General features: G+C 39.5%; 2 protein-coding genes across 3 annotated transcripts in view; one reads left to right on the top strand and one right to left on the bottom strand.

Moving 5' to 3' along the window:
* LOC142934110 (myoblast determination protein 1 homolog 2-like) overlaps positions 1 to 2,083 on the top strand; it is a 2,710-nt gene extending 627 nt beyond the window's left edge. The window contains exons 1-3 of the mRNA XM_076078514.1: positions 1 to 53; positions 722 to 791; positions 1,786 to 2,083. The exon at positions 1 to 53 is cut by the window's left edge and continues 627 nt beyond it. Of these exons, the coding sequence (XP_075934629.1) occupies positions 1 to 53; positions 722 to 791; positions 1,786 to 1,979 (317 nt within the window). The 3' untranslated portion in view covers positions 1,980 to 2,083. The remainder of the gene's footprint in view (positions 54 to 721; positions 792 to 1,785) is intronic.
* Positions 2,084 to 3,700: 1,617 nt separating this feature from the next.
* LOC142934111 (troponin T, fast skeletal muscle isoforms-like) lies at positions 3,701 to 16,689 on the bottom strand. 2 transcript variants are annotated; one of them, XM_076078515.1, is made up of 15 exons: positions 16,670 to 16,689; positions 16,541 to 16,554; positions 16,186 to 16,194; positions 13,946 to 14,065; positions 11,949 to 11,966; positions 11,714 to 11,731; positions 11,155 to 11,173; positions 9,914 to 9,959; positions 9,345 to 9,461; positions 9,092 to 9,169; positions 7,277 to 7,387; positions 7,038 to 7,147; positions 6,028 to 6,118; positions 4,993 to 5,033; positions 3,701 to 4,050 (listed from the first exon to the last, which is right to left on the bottom strand). In XM_076078515.1, the coding sequence occupies exons 1-15, from the start codon at positions 16,687 to 16,689 to the stop codon at positions 4,014 to 4,016; spliced, it is 849 nt and encodes a 282-aa protein (XP_075934630.1). In that variant the 3' UTR covers positions 3,701 to 4,013. The 2 variants fall into 2 exon arrangements, with proteins under 2 accessions (XP_075934630.1, XP_075934631.1); XM_076078516.1 differs by lacking the exons at positions 16,186 to 16,194; positions 16,541 to 16,554 and adding an exon at positions 14,628 to 14,634 and having other exon boundaries at positions 13,946 to 14,060.
* Between the last annotated feature and the right edge of the window lie 1,832 nt (positions 16,690 to 18,521).

Consider the following 18,521-nt stretch of genomic DNA (forward strand, 5'->3'; position numbering starts at 1 on the left):
ACAGCGGGGACTCGGACGCCTGCAGCCCCCGATCCAACTGCTCCGACGGCCCGGTGAGTCCCACCGACAGCTGAGCGGCTCACCTGCTGCCGCCGGCAATGTCTGGAATGTGTTCGGCTTCTTTCTTTGGGCCTCAGCGCTTTCACGTGTTCAGTGAACGGAGTCGCATTTAAAATCCGTTTATAGACAAAATATTTTAAGTATTCTGCACTAAACCATGAAATGTGCTCTTTGAAGTCAGTTTCAAGTATTAAACTAATTAGTTTTTTTATTTAGAAAGAATGTGGAAATAAACGCACGATTTTCTAGAATAAATTCTTGTTTTGTTGGACAGCAAAGTTTTGATTTAAGGAATTAGCAGAAGAGTGGAGCAGATCAACATTTAAGTCCTTTTTAATTTAAACTGCTGATATAGTATATATATATATATATAGTGTAATATATATAAAATATAGAATGAAGAGGAGAGTTGATGTGCATGAAAAGTCACACAGATGTGATACAACTGAATATTTTACAGAGTGGAACTTATCTTGTTATTAATGTTAAAATCTCAGCAATAAATAGTTACTGTTTAAAATAACTTCATTAAGTGACAGATAGATCTGTTTCTACACATAAATCACGGTGAAGAGTTACATTCCATCTTGTTCATTAATGGATCATACGTCATACATGTTAAGTTTCCTGACTGAAGTCGACGGTATTGATCTGTCTGCAGATGGATTTCATCTCTCCGTGTTCCACCAGGAGTGAGAACAGCGACGGTTCGTACTGCAGACACACAGACGGTCAGTTTCTCCTTTAATATCACGACTTTCTACTTTACGGGGTTTGTCATGTGACCACTTTCTGTTTCACAGGACTCATCTCTGACAGTGTGTTTGTAAATGAACCGGATTCTTCTTTGATGTGACCAATTTGTCCTCTAAAAATGACTTCTTAAATAAGACGAGCTTCGTCTTTAATACAACAGATGTGTTTGTCTTTTGATACGACCACGCTGTTTTACTTCTTAACAACACTTATCACTTTATTCTCTTGCCTCCTCGTTAATTAAAGTAACACGACAGATTTGTCATTTAATATTATTCATACAGAAATTGAATGCAACTTGCCAAAGCTTCATGAGTTAAAGCTGCATTCTCTCTAGTGTCCACCAGGGGGCGACTCCTCTGGTTGTATAGAAGTCTATGAGAAAATGACTCTACTTCTCTCTTGATTTATTACCTCAGTAAACATTGTAAACATGAGTTTATGGTCTCAATCTCTAGTTTCAAGTCTTCTTCAATACAGCATGATGTTCATTTAGTACATTATGGTCCATTTAGAGTCAAACAGACCATAAAGCAGGGGATGCTTTAGGGGCGGGGCTACACAGGGATAAACAACCAGAGGAGTCGCCCCCTGGTGGACATTAGAGAGAATGCAGCTTTAACACATGAAGCTTTCATTCTATAACACATTGGACGGACAGGCTTATTACAGCTACAGATTATATGTATTATTTTGTCAGAGCATTAGATTTATAGATTGCTGTCTGGAAAAGAGAATTTCAACAAATATTTAAACTCTATATTTTTTGAAGAGTACCAACTCTAGCTTTAAGACCATTTACTCTTATTAATATGATCTCTGCCTCTGTCAATATGACCGTTACTATGATGACCTGGCTGTTCTTTAATACGAGCAACTCCTCCTCATGTGACACATCTGTCATAAAAACAATAATAATAAATAAAAACATTTTATCAAACTAAATGTTGCCCGTTTCTCTCTCCACAGATTCCAGCAGCAGTAAACCGTCGCTCGTCTCCAGTTTGGACTGTTTGTCCAGTATCGTGGAGCGGATCAGCACAGATCCGGCTGTGGCCCCTCCAGGGGACAGCGTGGTCCCCCGGGGCCCCGGATCGCCTCAGAGCAGCCCCGCAGGCTCCAGTTCCTCCGCTGAACCCAACAGCATCTACGAGCCGCTGTGAGCCCGACGGAGCCGAGGACTCGAATTCCACAAAAACACCAAAACTAACTTTATTTTCCTGAAGTTTGATTTTCTTCAGTTTTTATCCTCCTGAACAAACTGAACGCTGCTGTTATGTTTTATTACTCTCATCGGGAAAAAAGACTCATTTCTGCTGCAGAAATGATGACGAGGACCATTTTATACATCTGTAAATAAGAGCTGTTTGTTCATACTACACATGCACACACACAGATACAAACACACACACACACGCACACACACACACACACACACACACAGATACAAACACACACATGCACACGGGATGCTGCGATTGTTGTGTCATATGTTTCTATGTATTATTTATGAGTGAATGGCATTTTAATAAAGAAATATTTATATTCAGTAGAATCTTTAAATGTCTTTCTCTAATATTTTATTAATGGAGCCTCGATTATCAACTGAAACGCTTCGCTTTTCTTATTTTTTCTTATTTTTATTTGAGTCTTCTAGATCTTTTCCTCCTTTGTTCCAAACATGTTATGCAGCTAAATTTGATTTAATTCCAATATTGAGTGAATTGAAAGAGTAAAGTTGTTAAAAACCAAAGTTTGTGGGGATGATTGAACTCCTTCAGGTACACATTTCATCCGTCGTTAATACTAAATATTGATTAAAGCAGCGTTACAGCATCAGAACCTAAATCGTACGGTTGATTCTGATGCCAAATTTTCAGGAAATGACAAAACTCACACAATTATGTGAAAATGACCAATAATAAACACAGAGCCAGCAACAAAGGAAACACATCACCAAACCAACACAAAGATATGTTTTAACGATATAAACACACATTAAGATGCATTGCTTGTGCACAAAGTGTACACGCACACACACACCTACACACGCATACACACACACACACCTACACACACACACACACACCTACATACACGCACACACACCTATACACAGACACCTACATACACACACACAACCATCACAGAAGGTTTGTTGTACTCACATGTCTGAAGTCATTCTGTGAGTGAAGTCCTCCTCGATCAGCTCCAGGTTCAACTCGTTCAGCTAGCTAGCTTAGCTAACAGCTAGCTAGCTTAGCTAACAGCTAGCTAGCTTAGCTAACAGCTAGCTAGCTTAGCTAACAGCTAGCTAGCTTAGCTAACAGCTAGCTAGTTTAGCTAACGTAAGCTCTCCTCTAGTAGATTACAACGGATTTGTCATATGTTTTACTGAATATAGGACAATAATAAAGATCACATTTATTCTTCGGATCGGCGAACTGCATGAGGCATCCCACTTGCCCGAAAAGGGAGTTTACTTTCCCCCAGAGAAGCTTAATATCATGCAACACGAATCTTTTCTGGAGGGTGAGCAGAGCGTCACCTCTCAGGAGCTCTGCACAATTCTTATGATTTAAAAAAAGTAAAGTTAAATTAAGTTAAAGTTAAAAATGTTTGTAGGCTTACAAAGAGCACAAAAATAAGACTGTCATTCTGTTACTTTCACCTGATTTCCAATAAAAGTCTGAGAAATTGACTGCAAAATATTTCAGAAGCAGAATGTTGATATGAAATATGAAATGTAGGCTCAACAATAATATCCATACACATGTGTATATGATGGAATAAAACGCATCATTATATTATGTATAATATATAAAAAGTAACAATATTATTCCCTTCAGATACAAGTTTGTGAAACAGTCAAAAGAAAAGGCAGTTTAACTGCATGAACCTACGTTTATTAGAAGCTAATCATTTAAACCGATCAAACAGATTGATTGATACAAACCTCAACATACAGGCTGGATGATCAATAATTATGACATTTTATTGTCTGAATCTATTTTTTATTTTTTATTACACAAACACCGTGATGACATTTTTAAAATGTATTTATTAGAGCTGAATTCATCAAGCAGACACTAAGACGTCCAGTTGCTCCGGAGCTCCGGGTGTCGACCGGGTCTGAGCCGCTGCTGTAGCCGAGGGGAGGCGCCTCTTTTCCGGGCTGACCGAAGCTCAGCAGCCGCTCACTTCCTGCGGCGCGCGGCGGCTCCCTTCTTGCTGCTGCAAAGCGCAAAGTGCAAAAACCAGATGTGTACGGAGATGCTTTATGGTGGCTTTGAGTTTAATATGATAGATGGATAGATATTTTAAGAAATATAAAATATATAAGAAAGCACAAGATATAATAATAAACCAACTACTGGAGCAGTTTCTTGAAGCTACATCGCCCTCTAGTGTCCAGACATAAGCTTACTAGTTACAACCATAGACCTACATTATTAATTATATATAAATAATATATATATAATATATTATCTGTATAAAGTCAGCTATAATAAGGGTTAAATTAAAGAAACTGATGTTGAAATGAAGGTAGACAATTTCAGAAGTAAATCAATTATTATAATTTGTGGTGAAAGTACTAAAAAAACAAGTACTGTACTTAAGTACATTTTTGAGGTACTATATTTTTCTATATTTATCTATAAACTACATTTATTTGAAGGCTTTAGTTAGTAGTTCAATTGTATTGTATTAATACTAGGTTTAAACCAACTAATACATATTATTAAATATTAAACCACCCAGCAGTATTAGTTTACTTTTAGTATATAAAGTAGTTTGAATCAGCTCTATATTTACTACCAACAATATTAAACATTAATGCATCAATTGTTATCCAAAAATGGAATATATATTATTATAAAATGGGTCATTCTACTCAATGAGTATTTTACTTTTACTAGTATTTTTTTACTCTGCAGTACTGTGACTTTAAGTAAAGTAAAATATCTAAATGCTTCTTCCACCTCTGAGTAAATTTAATTATAATAAAACCCCTTTTTTCATCGTTGTTTTCACTAAAGTATCAACATCACACAGAGTTTGTACGTTTGGATTTTGAAGGAGTTTTTCTGTGTGACAGAATAAATATCTGGCGTGTGATGAACTGTGATGAAGTTTCTGTGAACGCTTTCTTGGTGTTCATGTGGAGCGACTTACTGTTTCTGCAGCTCATCGATGCGGTTTCTGAGAGAGACCACCTGGAAGACAAACAGCCGGGATGTCACCTGCGCACCTTCAGGACTCTGTGATCCTCTGATTGAAGCCGCTTTTTACACATTAAAATATCCGTTCATGAACACAACGTACAGCATGTCAAACTCCTGCTGAGTGTCAATGGGAGATTCACACAAAAACAAACAAAAGTTCAGTGTAATCTTCTTTTTCTTATCTGTCACCCAACAGCTGTAGCAAACTAACGGCCCCAACAACTTTTTTTTTCTTTCTGTTTTGACGACCTACTGTATCGTTGTTTTACTGAAAAAATAAATAATCCTTTGTTTGACCTGAAATACTCTAGAGAGCACATTTTCATGCACGGTTTAATATAAACTTTAATGCAAACATTATATTGCAATTTTGAGTAAACAGAGATATGATTTTGAGCTCTCAGCATGCATCAGGGAGGGAGACAAACACCCTTAATCTACACTTCTTTGTTACATTAAAGGTCCAGTGTGTAGCATTTAGGGGAGTCTATCAGCAGAAATGGAATATAATATTAATAAATATGCTTCCTTTAGTGTATAATCACCTGGAACTAAGAATCTATGTGTTTTCGTTAGCTTAGCATAACTTCAGAGGGAGCAGCTCCTCCTCACAGAGTCCGCCATGTATCTACGGAAGCCCAGAACGGCCAAACCAAACACCGGCATTGGAGGGAGTCTTTCATGCTATGAAGTTACCTGAAGGCCACCGTAGTTCTGTTACTCTTGGATATAGTTTAGAGGAGTGAGCGAAAGGATGTTTAGTTGGTGTGCAATCTGCAACTTCACCACTAGATGTCGCCAAATCCCACACACTGGTCCTTTGAGGCATTTTACACTTTAACGTGTAAAATGTTTTTATCGTCTGTATTGAAATACGTTGGTCTTACAATAAAGTTCTTTATACTACAAGTGTTGCTGGAGTTTTGACCTCTTCAGACTTTTTCCCTCAATGCATTCTGGGAGAAGGTGAAGTTTCCTCACTGACCTCATATCTCTGCCTCGTGAGCTTCTCGCAGTGGTCGTATTTAATTGCCTCCAGGTTGTGCAGCCACTCCCACAGCTCCTTCGCCTTTTCCCTGAAAAACACAAACCAGGAACCAAACATTCAATGAACACTTCTGCAAAAGCTTAAAAACATTTACATGCTGCTTCCTGCAAATTAGTCAGAAAAAAAAAAATCACCTCATGTTAAAACTTTGCTGTGTTTATCTCTTGAGCCAGTCGCTGTTGTTTTAAACTACTTTTGAAGTTTTGCATGTGACGTGTGGCGGAGAAAACATTATTCTCTTGGGTGACAGCACTAAAATGTCCATAGCCTGTATGTAGCCCAATGCATAATACCTCAAAAACAGGAATCTGACCAGCACATCAGCTCTATTCTCTTTGAAACCTTGTCTCTTTTGCTTAGTTTTCTCTCTCTTTTCTCCCAGAAAACATATATTAGGACTTTTCTGCCAAGAGGATCATGCGATCGGTAGCATGTGTGAATCTCCGTGTCTGTCCACAGCTGATCTTTTATTCTGCTGCAGCAAACTGCATAATATTTTGGGTGCCCGGTTAAAGCTGCATCCTCAAGAACCTCTCGTGGTTGCGGTGACTCACGCTTTCTCAAAACACCTTTTTTTTTACCTGTTTCATACTGCCATTGACTGCTTGCTGACTCCTCACTCACTACTCTTAACCGGCCCCCGGACAAGAGTTTACTTAAGTCAACGTTGACTTATTTGACACGTAACTTCAGTACTTAAGTAACGTCACTTCCTTCCGTAGTTATCTTAATCCAGATTAATGGTGAAAATTAATACATTTGTACTTTGTTCTCATCAGTTTTTTATATTTGTGCGGCCAGAGGATAAAGAAAACGTTTCCAGGTGTGCTCATGTGTAGGTGTTGCGTTGTTAAGTGTTCTCTAACTGCTCCTCATACATTTTAACCACAGGGACGAATGCTCTCCGTGGGGACATTTCTGCATTATCCTTCCTCCCTGTGGGTTACCTCATATTGTCCTCACTGAAACCGTCGACGTTCAGGGGTTGGCATCTCTCTGACATGATCTTCTTCTTCTTCTCTCTTTCCGTCTGCTTCTTGCCTCTCTTCTGGTCAACCTAGAAAACAAACGTGACCGGTTAAAAACGTCACGTCTTTACAAACAAAGAAAATACATGTTGTTACCTGGTTTGAATGAAGTTGAAGCGACGACCAAAAAGAAAAGAAAGAATTCAAATTAAAGCTACCTTCTGCAGGCTGCTGTAGCCTGATCCCATGCCGCTCAGTGTTAACTTCTTCTTGGCTTCAGCCTCAGCCTTCCAGTGGGCGTCGGCTTCCTCCTTCCTCTGCCGCTCAGCCTGTGAAATACATTTTCAAAAACATCGTGATCTAACCAGTTATATTTTTTTCCTTAGAGTAACTTAACAGCATCTGAGAATGTTTGTCTTTGCTGACCTCTAGTGATTAAACTTATCACCTTGCTACGATGATGTATAAATGTACTCGGTACACTCTGACGTCACTGCTAGGTGAGATGAGATGTGCAACATACTTTAAACTCTTCACCAGAAGAGGTCCGAGTGATGCTGCTTATCAGCCCGCTGTTAAGTTATACGCTAATGTGTGATACGATACGATAAGGATACGATAAGGATAGGATAGGATATGATAACGATAGAATGAGGATACGATGAGGATACAATAAGGATACTATAAGATAAGATAAGTATAAATAAGGATATGATAAGGATACGATAAGGATGCGATAAGATAAGAGAAGTATAAAAAAGGATACGATAAGGATACGATAAGATAAGTATAAAAAAGGATACGATAAGAATACGATAAGATAAGTATAAATAAGGATACGATAAGGATACGATAAGAATACGATAAGATAAGATAAGTATAAATAAGGATACGATAAGGATACGATAAGGATACGATAAGATAGGATAAGTATAAATAAGGATACGATAAGGATACGATAAGGATACGATAAGGATACGATAAGGATGCGATAAGGATACGATAAGGATAGGATAAGTATAAATAAGGATACAATAAGGATACGATAAGGATAGGATAAGTATAAATAAGCATACGATAAGGATAGGATAAGGATACGATAAGGATACGATAAGGATAGGATAAGGATAGGATAAGTATAAATAAGCATACGATAAGGATACGATAAGGATAGGATAAGTATAAATAAGGATATGATAAGGATACGATAAGGATGCGATAAGGATACGATAAGGATACGATAAGTATAAATAAGGATATGATAAGGATGCGATAAGGATACGATAAGGATAGGATAAGTATAAATAAGGATACGATAAGGATACGATAAGGATGCGATAAGGATACGATAAGTATACGATAAGGATAGGATAAGTATAAATAAGGATACGATAAGGATACGATAAGGATACGATAAGGATGCGATAAGGATACGATAAGTATACGATAAGGATAGGATAAGTATAAATAAGGATACAATAAGGATACGATAAGGATAGGATAAGTATAAATAAGCATACGATAAGGATAGGATAAGGATACGATAAGGATACGATAAGGATAGGATAAGGATAGGATAAGTATAAATAAGCATACGATAAGGATACGATAAGGATAGGATAAGTATAAATAAGGATATGATAAGGATACGATAAGGATGCGATAAGGATACGATAAGGATACGATAAGTATAAATAAGGATATGATAAGGATACGATAAGGATAGGATAAGTATAAATAAGGATACGATAAGGATAGGATAAGGATACGATAAGGATACGATAAGGATAGGATAAGTATAAATAAGGATACGATAAGGATACTATAAAAACCTGAGCAAAATTGCTGTTGCAGCAGTTGCAATACAAGGTGTGAAGAGTGTAAATATAAAAAGTCTAAAATAACAATAAGTTGCAGATCCAAAACATATAAAATAAATAACTAGTTGGGTATTTGTGAGTGTGAATCTATTTCAACAGTTCCCTGCTGTTGAAAGAATCAAAAGAATGAAGCTGAAGGTTTTGAACTCGTACCTCCCGCCTGGCCTGCCGCTCTTTATCCTTCTCAGCACGGACCCTCTGCTGGTCGGATCGCTCGTTGCGACGCTTCTCCTGAAAATACAAAAATCAACACGCTGCAACGTTTTCTGACAATTAAACTTTATTTTTGGGGGTTATTTCCACATATTTGGGACAGCTAAAGTATATAGATATATATATACATACTGTATATGCATGTTATCAAGTGCATGTTAAATGTGTATTTTTTGTTTGGGTAAAATCTCACAATTCTGTCTTTGAGACCGAGGAGCTCCTCCTCCTCTTTCTTCCTGCACTCGAAGTGAGCGTCGATCAGTGACTGCAGCTCGGCCAGGTCTTTGTTCTGACGTTTCTTCTGCATGTCCTGTAAGAGGTGGACAGAAGAGGGCTGTCACTAACAAACTTCAAATCCACACCGATTTAAAAACACGGCTTCAGAAAAGAACAAAGCTCACTATTGTTTAGTCCAACTAACAATCCAAACCTGAACGTTATTAAAAACCAAACAATGATCAAAATAGTTACCAATTCATTATTTATTTTTTTATAGACTCTTCACATGTTTTATTTTTTTAATCTTCATTTGTAAAGTAACTAAAGCTTTCAGATAAAGATAAACAGTGGAGTGAAAAGTGCAATTGTTCCCTCTGAAATGTAATACAGTAGAAAAAGAAAGTGGCATGAAAGTAAACAGTACAAGTACCTCAAAATGTGTACTTAAGTGCAGTACTTGAGTAAATGTACTTAGTTATATTTCTATGTAAGTGCCGGAGGACTCAGGAGGGAGAACTGACAATTAAAAACAAGTCGACTTACATCAAAGTCCACTTTCTCTCCGTCGGGGATCTTTGGAGCAGACGGCCTGTTGAAGGAAAATAACATTCAAATTATAACAACGAGTAACTTAAAGGGATGTTGTGTAGAATATGGTGACATCTAGTGGTGAGGTTGCACATTACAACCAACTAAAAACTCATCGGTTCACTCCTTTCTTTTCAAGACTGTGGTTACGTGAGCCGCCCGGTGCCTAACCGCGGTAACGTCGTTCGCCTCACACCTCGCTATGGTAAGGCCATCCTTACCCAAGCGATGGAGGCACCACAACGCGGCTCACGTTACCACAGTTTCACAAGCATGTCAGATAGCTATGGTGGCCTTCAGGTAACATAAAAACCACAGACTGTAAATAAGAAGTGAACGTAGTCATGGTGACGTCACCGATTGGTTTGTGGGCTGATGTTTTGAAGACTCTGGTTCGGCAATTTGGCCGTCGCCATCTTCGATTACAGCCGTCGCTATGTTGTTGTTTTTGCAGCCAATGAACAGGAAGTGACCATATCTGGACTGAGGAGGAGTGACGTAGAGACGCTGTATACGTCTCTGGTAGAGACCTGTCAATCACCGTGTAGCCCCGCCCTAAATCATCCCCTGCTTTATGGTCTGTTTGACTCTAAATGGACCATAAGTTACTAAATGAACATCATGCTGTATTGAAGAAGACTTGAAACTAGAGATTGAGACCATAAACTCATGTTTACAATGTTTACTGAGGTAATAAATCAAGAGAGAAGTAGAGCCATTTTCTCATAGACTTCTATACAACCAGAGGAGGCGCCCCCTGGTGGACACTAGAGAGAATGCAGCTTTAACACACTTTTCAGAACCAGAGGTTGCAGCCTACTCGGTAGTCAGTAAAGTTGACTTCAACTGTGCTCTTTTACAATTTTATTTAGAAACATATATTGACCCAAAGTGGACCCTAGAAGAGAACGTAGAGCGCCGTAGTTTGAAGCTCAGGAGCATCGCTGCTCCAAGCTGCAGTTCGTGTTGCTAGAGTCAGTGTCTGGTTTGTCCGTTCTGGGCTACTGTAGAAACATGGCGGTGCAACATGGCAGACTCCGTAAAGAGGACATGCTCCCTGAGTAGATATGAAGGGCTCATGTAGCTTTGAATATGATATTATATTTCTACTAATAGATCCCCTGAAACGATGCACAGAAGAGCTTTAAAGGTGGCAGCAATGTGAAAACACGAGGGAAGAAAGTAAATGTACTCACTTGAACTTCGGCTTCTCCTCTTGTTTTTGTTTTCCCAGCGTTAAAACAGGAAGAGAAAGAGAAGAGATAGAACGTGTTAGAAACAGGAATATGAAGAAAGACAAAGGTTAATGAGGGGGACCATCCATGTTGTTTCACACCTCCAGTCGACCAACGTCTCAGTTGTGTTTGTGTTTCAAGTGCTGTGAGTACACGTGTTACCTGGTTTCTCTATCTATCGTGTGTTAATTTGTTGTGCATTAGTGTGTGAATCAAACCAATGTGATCTGACACATCTGATCAATACCGTGTGTAATAAATCACCACATAAACTATTTAGGAGTTTCTTCATCGCACACTTTTCACAACAAGGAGTTTGACAAGTACATTACTGTTAATTGATGCTAAATAAATAAACTGAATAAAAACACAGATTTTAACAAGAACACAGTTTGTGATTAGCTATATATATATTTTTTTATGGGACCCTCACACTGAAAAAAACAAAACAAAACAACAGACAACACGGGAAGAAAAACGCAGGCAAAGCAACAGCGACTCAGCAGGAAATACAAACTACCATCTTGATCTTCGTCCACTGGCAGGACGCAATCATGCAAAGAAGAGAAGAAGCACAGATGAGCAGCGGGGCAACCGTTAAACATGACTCAGCATTTCTGAATCCCTGCAACTGTTACTCCACGTCTCTCTCTCTCTCTCTCTCTCTCTCTCTAGAGAGAGAGAGAGGAAGATCAGTGAGACAAAACTCAACACTACTCATGTGGTAAAAGGTGTGAACGACATCATCAACATACCTTCCTCTTCATAGCCGTCTGCATGCAGCAAGCGTCCAAAGCAAGAGCAGAACAGAAATCATTAGGGGAGGGACCTGGTCAGCCTGCTCCATGGCCTCTTTACGAGTGCAAGCTTACCAAGCACATTTATTCAAATTCATGTTCCAGTAATGAGAATAAACAGGCAGTGGCAGCCATTGCAGAAGTCCCATGTGCATGTCATGCATTCATTCTGTATCAACACAGCGGGCAGCTCGCACGCTCCTAATGTCCGAGGTTTTATTTTGCGTTCTGACTGCATAATAATGACGTTTGTTTCCTGAATAACTGACTTTACAAAAATCCTTTGATTTTTCTACACTGTGTGGACAGATTGTGTGAGAATGAGCATTAGGAGGATTTCTTTTTGTGGTTTAGGCAACATGTCTCCCACAAAATGTAGTTCCCATAGAGCTCAACTGCACTCTCAACTACATTATTTTCTTCCAGTTTGAAACACGTAGTTAAAGTCACTACAAGGAAGTTTCATTCTGTGTTGATGTTGGCGCCCCCTGTGGACTAAAGTGGTAGTGTCTCTGAGCACCAGACCCTTTAGAAAACCTCTCATTCTACTGCAGCAGGGTCTGACAGTCTGCTCCTCTCAGTCCTGGTTCTGGTTCTCCCGTGCCTTAATAAGAGCATTAAGACAATCTTCTCATGCAGTAAAAGTTAATACATATACAAATGTGTATTTCATTTAACTTTCTTTCCTCGGTTGGTTTGGTTTTCCTTCAGGCGTCGTATATCTTCCGTACTACAGAGATCAGCAATCGCTTGATTTAGATTAATCGTTCGGAGCAAAACTACATTTTTCTAAACACATGCTGCTGAAGCAGTGAAATCGAAGCGTTAGTTCAGCAAGCGTACAGTGAAGCCCGGGACTTCTGCAGTGACTCCATCTGAGTGAAACTGTTCAGGCCATAAAGAAACTTAAACAAACAAAACAAAAACATTTCCATGGAAGATGTGAATAGTGGGGTAAATGTCAAAGCCTTAGAGCAGTTTGCCAGTCCCACTCTTCATCTACTCATGGAAAGAAAGACGAAGAAGAAGAAGAGGAAGACGGTTTTACATGACTGATATTACCCATAATCCTTTCTGAGTTTGCCAAAATGAGACCTAAACATGGATAGAAGGTGACGGATTCGAGGGGCCGTTCATGGAAAAGCAACTGATTTTCTTCTTCTCCCTTTCAACATTTAGATACACATGTTCAAAGACACACATCTGGCACTGAGCCGTAGCGCTGGAAACAGGACAGAATGTTTTTGTTTGTTGTGTCAGCTAACACTGATGGTGATGTGATAACCGTGGACACTTTACGAAGCAAAGCCCAAACGTTTGCTGCTCTCGAAGGAGCCAGAAGACACCCAAAGGCGCTTCAGGCTTCTTTGTTCTAAAGTGCAACACACACTGGTCTGGTCATGCCGCGCCGACCCGTCACAGCACAGAAAATACACTACTGTGTTTAGATTTCATTTACGGGACACGCTGCTGCTCACCTCTAAACTGTGACATCCCACAAACTGAGGAGTTCCACACTAACAGCTGAATTTGTGCATGTGCATGTTTCAGTTTGTGAAGTTGTGATGAAAAGCCGAGTGATTGTGCTACAAAACCAGTTTCTATATATCGTCTACTGTTTCACAAAGTGACGTCATGACTATTTAAAAATCTATCTAAGCTCTGACACTGTAAAATGTCCTCTAGTCCTGACGAAAGTTCTAATAAAAAGAGGGCGTTGCCTAAAGATATTGGTTTTGGATTTTAATCTAATCTTGAGTGTGAAAGTTCATTTTGGACGATGGAAATGGTAATTTGATTAAAAAGATTCAGATCTTTTCTGAAATACCTTTTAACATAAATAACACAGGAGGGACTAACATGTAAAACATGAGCCTTTGTAAAGAGCTGATGCTCTTTAGGGAAGCAGAAGTGTCCTGCAGGAGAACGGGGAGCGGTCTGCCGATGCCACGTACCTTCCTCCTCATGAACCACCTCCTCTGGCTCTGGCTCTGCTTCAGGCTCTACCTCTGGCTCTGCCTCCACCTGGGCCTCCGCCTCAGGGGCTACTTCTACTTCTACTACCTCCTCCTGGGCTACGGGGCACGCAGCATGCACCAAAACCACCGGGGAGAGGGAGGGTGTCGGAGGAGAGGGCCGTTAATGAAGACCACAGACATGACAAAAAGTGAGAGATTACTTTAGTTACGAGAGAGGGAGAGAGGGAGAGAGGGAGAGAGAGGATGGATGGGTGAGCGACGGACAGAGCTGCTGGAGAGAGAGAAACACATGATGATGAGAGGAAGTCAGTTGACCTTCCACACAGAAGCCATATTGAACTGTTGAGGTGAGAAACTTCCTGAAGAGCAGCTGATGTTGTGTACAAAGTTTTATCATTTTGTAAATTCATATTTTGCTTCGAGAATATGGAAGCTGTAGTCGTCTTTTAATGTTTTAATTCGTTTTTTTTATAGAGCTTCTTTTACCATTTAAAGTTTTTACTCCACAAATTGTTTTGATGGATTTGGTGACACCTTTGGTGATTGTTTGTCAAATTGAGTGTTTTCATAATAACAGGCGGCAACCTTTGTGTCTGAAAAGTGAAGCCAACACTGAAGTGTCTCAAAGCTGCATTCTCTCTCGTGTCCACCAGGGGGCGACTCCTCTGGTTGTATAGAAGTCTATGAGAAAATGACTCTACTTCTCTCTTGATTTATTACCTCAGTAAACATTGTAAACATGAGTTTATGGTCTCAACCTCTAGTTTCAAGTCTTCTTCAATACAGCATGATGTTCATTTAGTACATTATGGTCCATTTAGAGTCAAACAGACCATAGAGCAGGGGATGCTTTAGGGCGGGGCTACACAGTGATTGACGGGTTGCTGTCTGGTCTGGGATTTCGTGTTTTCGTGTTTTAAAACCTAAACCCTTTGAACGTGTGTTTTCACTTCATGGAAGTTAATTGTAACAATATGGTCGCCTTCAAACGTCTTATTCAGCTTTTGGTTGTACTTAGCTCAACTCAACTACAACTTTGGTTGTACTTAGCTTCTCGTGTCACTTCCGGTTGCAAAGTAATAACATGGCAACAGCCAAAAACCAAGATGGTGATGCACCAAAAGAACAAGATGGGGACGGGCTAAAACCAAGATGACGACAGTCAAAGACCAAGAAACTTGATTTTATGACTTTTACTGTTTAATCTGCAGCAAATTAGATGAATCGAGAAAAAATAAAACATAATGTCCTTGATTTTAGATCTGCTAACAGAAACCTTGGCCCTAAAACTAATTTGATTGGTTGGCCGTATTGAGCAAACGTAAACGGTATAGAAAGAAGCTCTACTAGGGAGTGTTGCAGGTTTATTGAGTTATCTGGCTAACTTAATATGTAAAATCCAGAACACGTCTTTACATCAGCAAATGTTCCAGATTCAAGGGTTACATTCATCATTACCTTTTGTATGATGATCTTAAAAGAAAACATTTTAATATGATAAATGTAACATTTAAATCTCCAATCATCACTGAGGCTCGACCAGTTTTCTCTCTAGTTTTTGCCAATATGATCGATCTGTTTCATGGGAGTCCTCCGGGTAGTTTTCCACCTCCACCGTTAGAAATATGTCCGTTGTGTGAATGAGGTCAATGACGGCGGCATTGATGTGACGTCAACAGATGACAGCGTAAAACATGTCACATGCCGAGAAAATGTGAATGTAGAGAGCGTCTAGAAGCTCTCTCACATTCTTTTTCTCAACCATGTGATTCAAAACATCACTCAGTCAGAAAGAGAACACAGTCACCCTTAACGTGGACGTGTTTGACCGACAGCTGCGTGTTAGTGAGCCAGGAAATAGAAACCTACGCTTCGGTTCTGTTAAGACAAGTAAATATTGAACAAGGGATAAAAAAGAAAAGACATTTATTGCTACTAAGCTATCTTTAATGCAACCGAAGGTAAATAAAACAACGAAGCTGATGCATTCAACTGAGATCCTGACGTGTTTAACTTTCAACACCTTTTTAAATCACAATCAATTATTACAGTTCCAACTCCGACTCAAATAAGCTCTGTGCAGATGTTAGTGCTTCCTGTATGAAGAGCAGGTGTCACCGTCAAAACACTTCAAATTAAGGGTGAAATCAGGCAGCTGACAAAGTAGTGCAGCGAAGAAAAGATCTTAAATATGGAATCGAGTCAGTCGTCTTTACCTTCCTCCTCTTCGGTTTTGGGAAAACAAAGCGTGAGGTGGAACAGAAACAAATACAAACATCACAATCACATTTAAATACTCTCTAAACCTGGATGTACATTACAGTTACATGTTTGTATAAAAACATTTATGTGTGACATCATTTATTTCCAAATGCATTCAAAATATATATTTTTATAAATGTATTAGCTGCACATTTGAGGCCATTATTACATATTCTGACAAATCGCAGTCTGTAGAATGATTATGATTAAATAAAAGTTCAACACTTTTCCTGTGATCATTTTGAATGAAGCAGCTTAGCTTGCCTATTTCGTTGATATAATGAATCTAACTGAGTGGTTGTCACTTACCCTCCAGCTGATCCCTGAAATATGAAAGACATTCACAAATCAATCAAACAGCAAAACCCAGTTTGTTGTTTTTTAATCAAATTGAAACGAATGAAAGTGACATCAGTGTGTGTTGTTATTGACACTCACAGTTCCTCTGTGTCAGACATGTTGACAGCAGACTTCACACCTGAGGGAGAAAACAAAGAGCCTTTGTTATAACAGCAGAGAGGTCGTGCTGATAGGAGACAAGTTTAAGAGTTTGACCCCCGTTGAAACATCTGTCCTGCTGCATAAAACATAAGTCAAAAAATATATATATTATTAAACTGGAAATCTGTTTGAGGAAAGGTCTATTCACAAACATTAATGCACTTATTCGCTTTCTTGCCAAGAGTTAGACGAGAAGATTGATACCACTCATGTTTGTGCAGTAAATGTGAAGCTACAACCAGGAGACGCTTAGCTTAGCTTAGCATAGCTTAGCATAACGACAGGGGGGAAACAGTTAGCCTTGCTCAACAAAATGTGCCTACTAGCACCTCTAAAGCTAACATTTGACTTTATATTTAAAACAGTCCAATTCAGCACGCTCATGTCTTTTTGGACTCTTTAAAACATATTCGTGATACGTCAAACAAAGACAGTCCATCAAAACTGCCTTGAACTATGACCTCTTTCCCGGAATTCAACACCAGCTTTCCAGTTCATAAAGAGACGCCAAACTCCAGTCCTATATTGGGGAAATACCGCTCTAATCCACCCAAGGTCTCGCTGACTGAATGAAGCATCATTCCCGAGTCCAAAGAGGGACGAGGAGCAGCTCTGCTGGAGACAATGTGGTTGGATTTCTGCTATCTGTGTATTCCATACATCATATTTGATATATATATAATACATTTATATACATATATTTAAAGTGTCTTTGGATGACTCCTTCACACTTAGTGGCGAGCACAGCTGCAGGGGACTCGGAGGATTAGCTCTGGATCGGATTTCTACCCATCAGCTGAGGAACGGTGTCCAAATAGCTGCTTTAATCCCTCGGCTCGGTCCGGCGGCAGGATCCTCGGCGCTCAAACGGCCAATCAGCATCCGCCTCGCGACAAAACCAGCTCTTTGATCGACTCACAGCTGCCAGCGGCCTCACCTCGGTGTGCCATCGTTCGCTCGGTGCATACCGACACTTCAGCACTCCGTATATTTAGTGGTCAGCCACTTCACTTCGTCAGTGTGAGAACAATGAATTCTGCGAAGAGTCTCTCTGAAACCAGAACTCTGAAGTGTTGAGGTGAGAATCACATCCTGAGCCAATCCAGAGCAGAATTAGATAGAAATGTCAAGATGAATTTATAGACCGCTCCATCGGTCTGCTGAAAGATGTTTGTTCTGCGTCTGACAGCAAACTTATGTATCATCACTATCCCAAAACCTCAGAGATGCTTTCAATGCACCATGATGGCTATGTGGGGGGTTTACAGTGTAAAGGTTAACAAACCGACAGGAGGTTACAGGAGGCGAATCTTTCACTTTCTGTTATTTAGACGTGAATAAAAGAGGAGAAAGAGACGGTAGTCATTCTGAGAGAGAGGCCGGATTTAAACTAAAGATCTGACGAAGCTGCTCGTCTGTGAACGTGCACGAGCAGATAAGTTCACATTTACACAAACAGAAAGACAAAAACATTCGACAATTTTCAATTGAAACAATTTCTTAAATATAACTTCTCAGGCGCTCAAAGACATCTGTATTACTTTGAGGCGTAACAGCAGATAATCACATGTAGCTGTGGTTTTGGTGGCGTGTATGTCGATACCAGCACGGTATATAAAACCATAATTATGTTCATATTGGACAATTCAGCAGGTCACAGATTACATCCAAGACAAAAATATTGAAAAAGCAGAAGTAAGTGTAACTGAGCCTAAATGTATTGAAGATTTAAAGACAGTAATTCTGGAGCGCGCCGGTAAAAGCAAATGAATGAGATGGAAAACATGAA

This window comes from Anarhichas minor, unplaced genomic scaffold, assembly GCF_050575085.1.
Source record: "Anarhichas minor isolate MPS153535 unplaced genomic scaffold, ASM5057508v1 ptg000067l, whole genome shotgun sequence".
In the NCBI taxonomy this organism is placed as follows: Eukaryota; Metazoa; Chordata; class Actinopteri; order Perciformes; family Anarhichadidae; genus Anarhichas; species Anarhichas minor.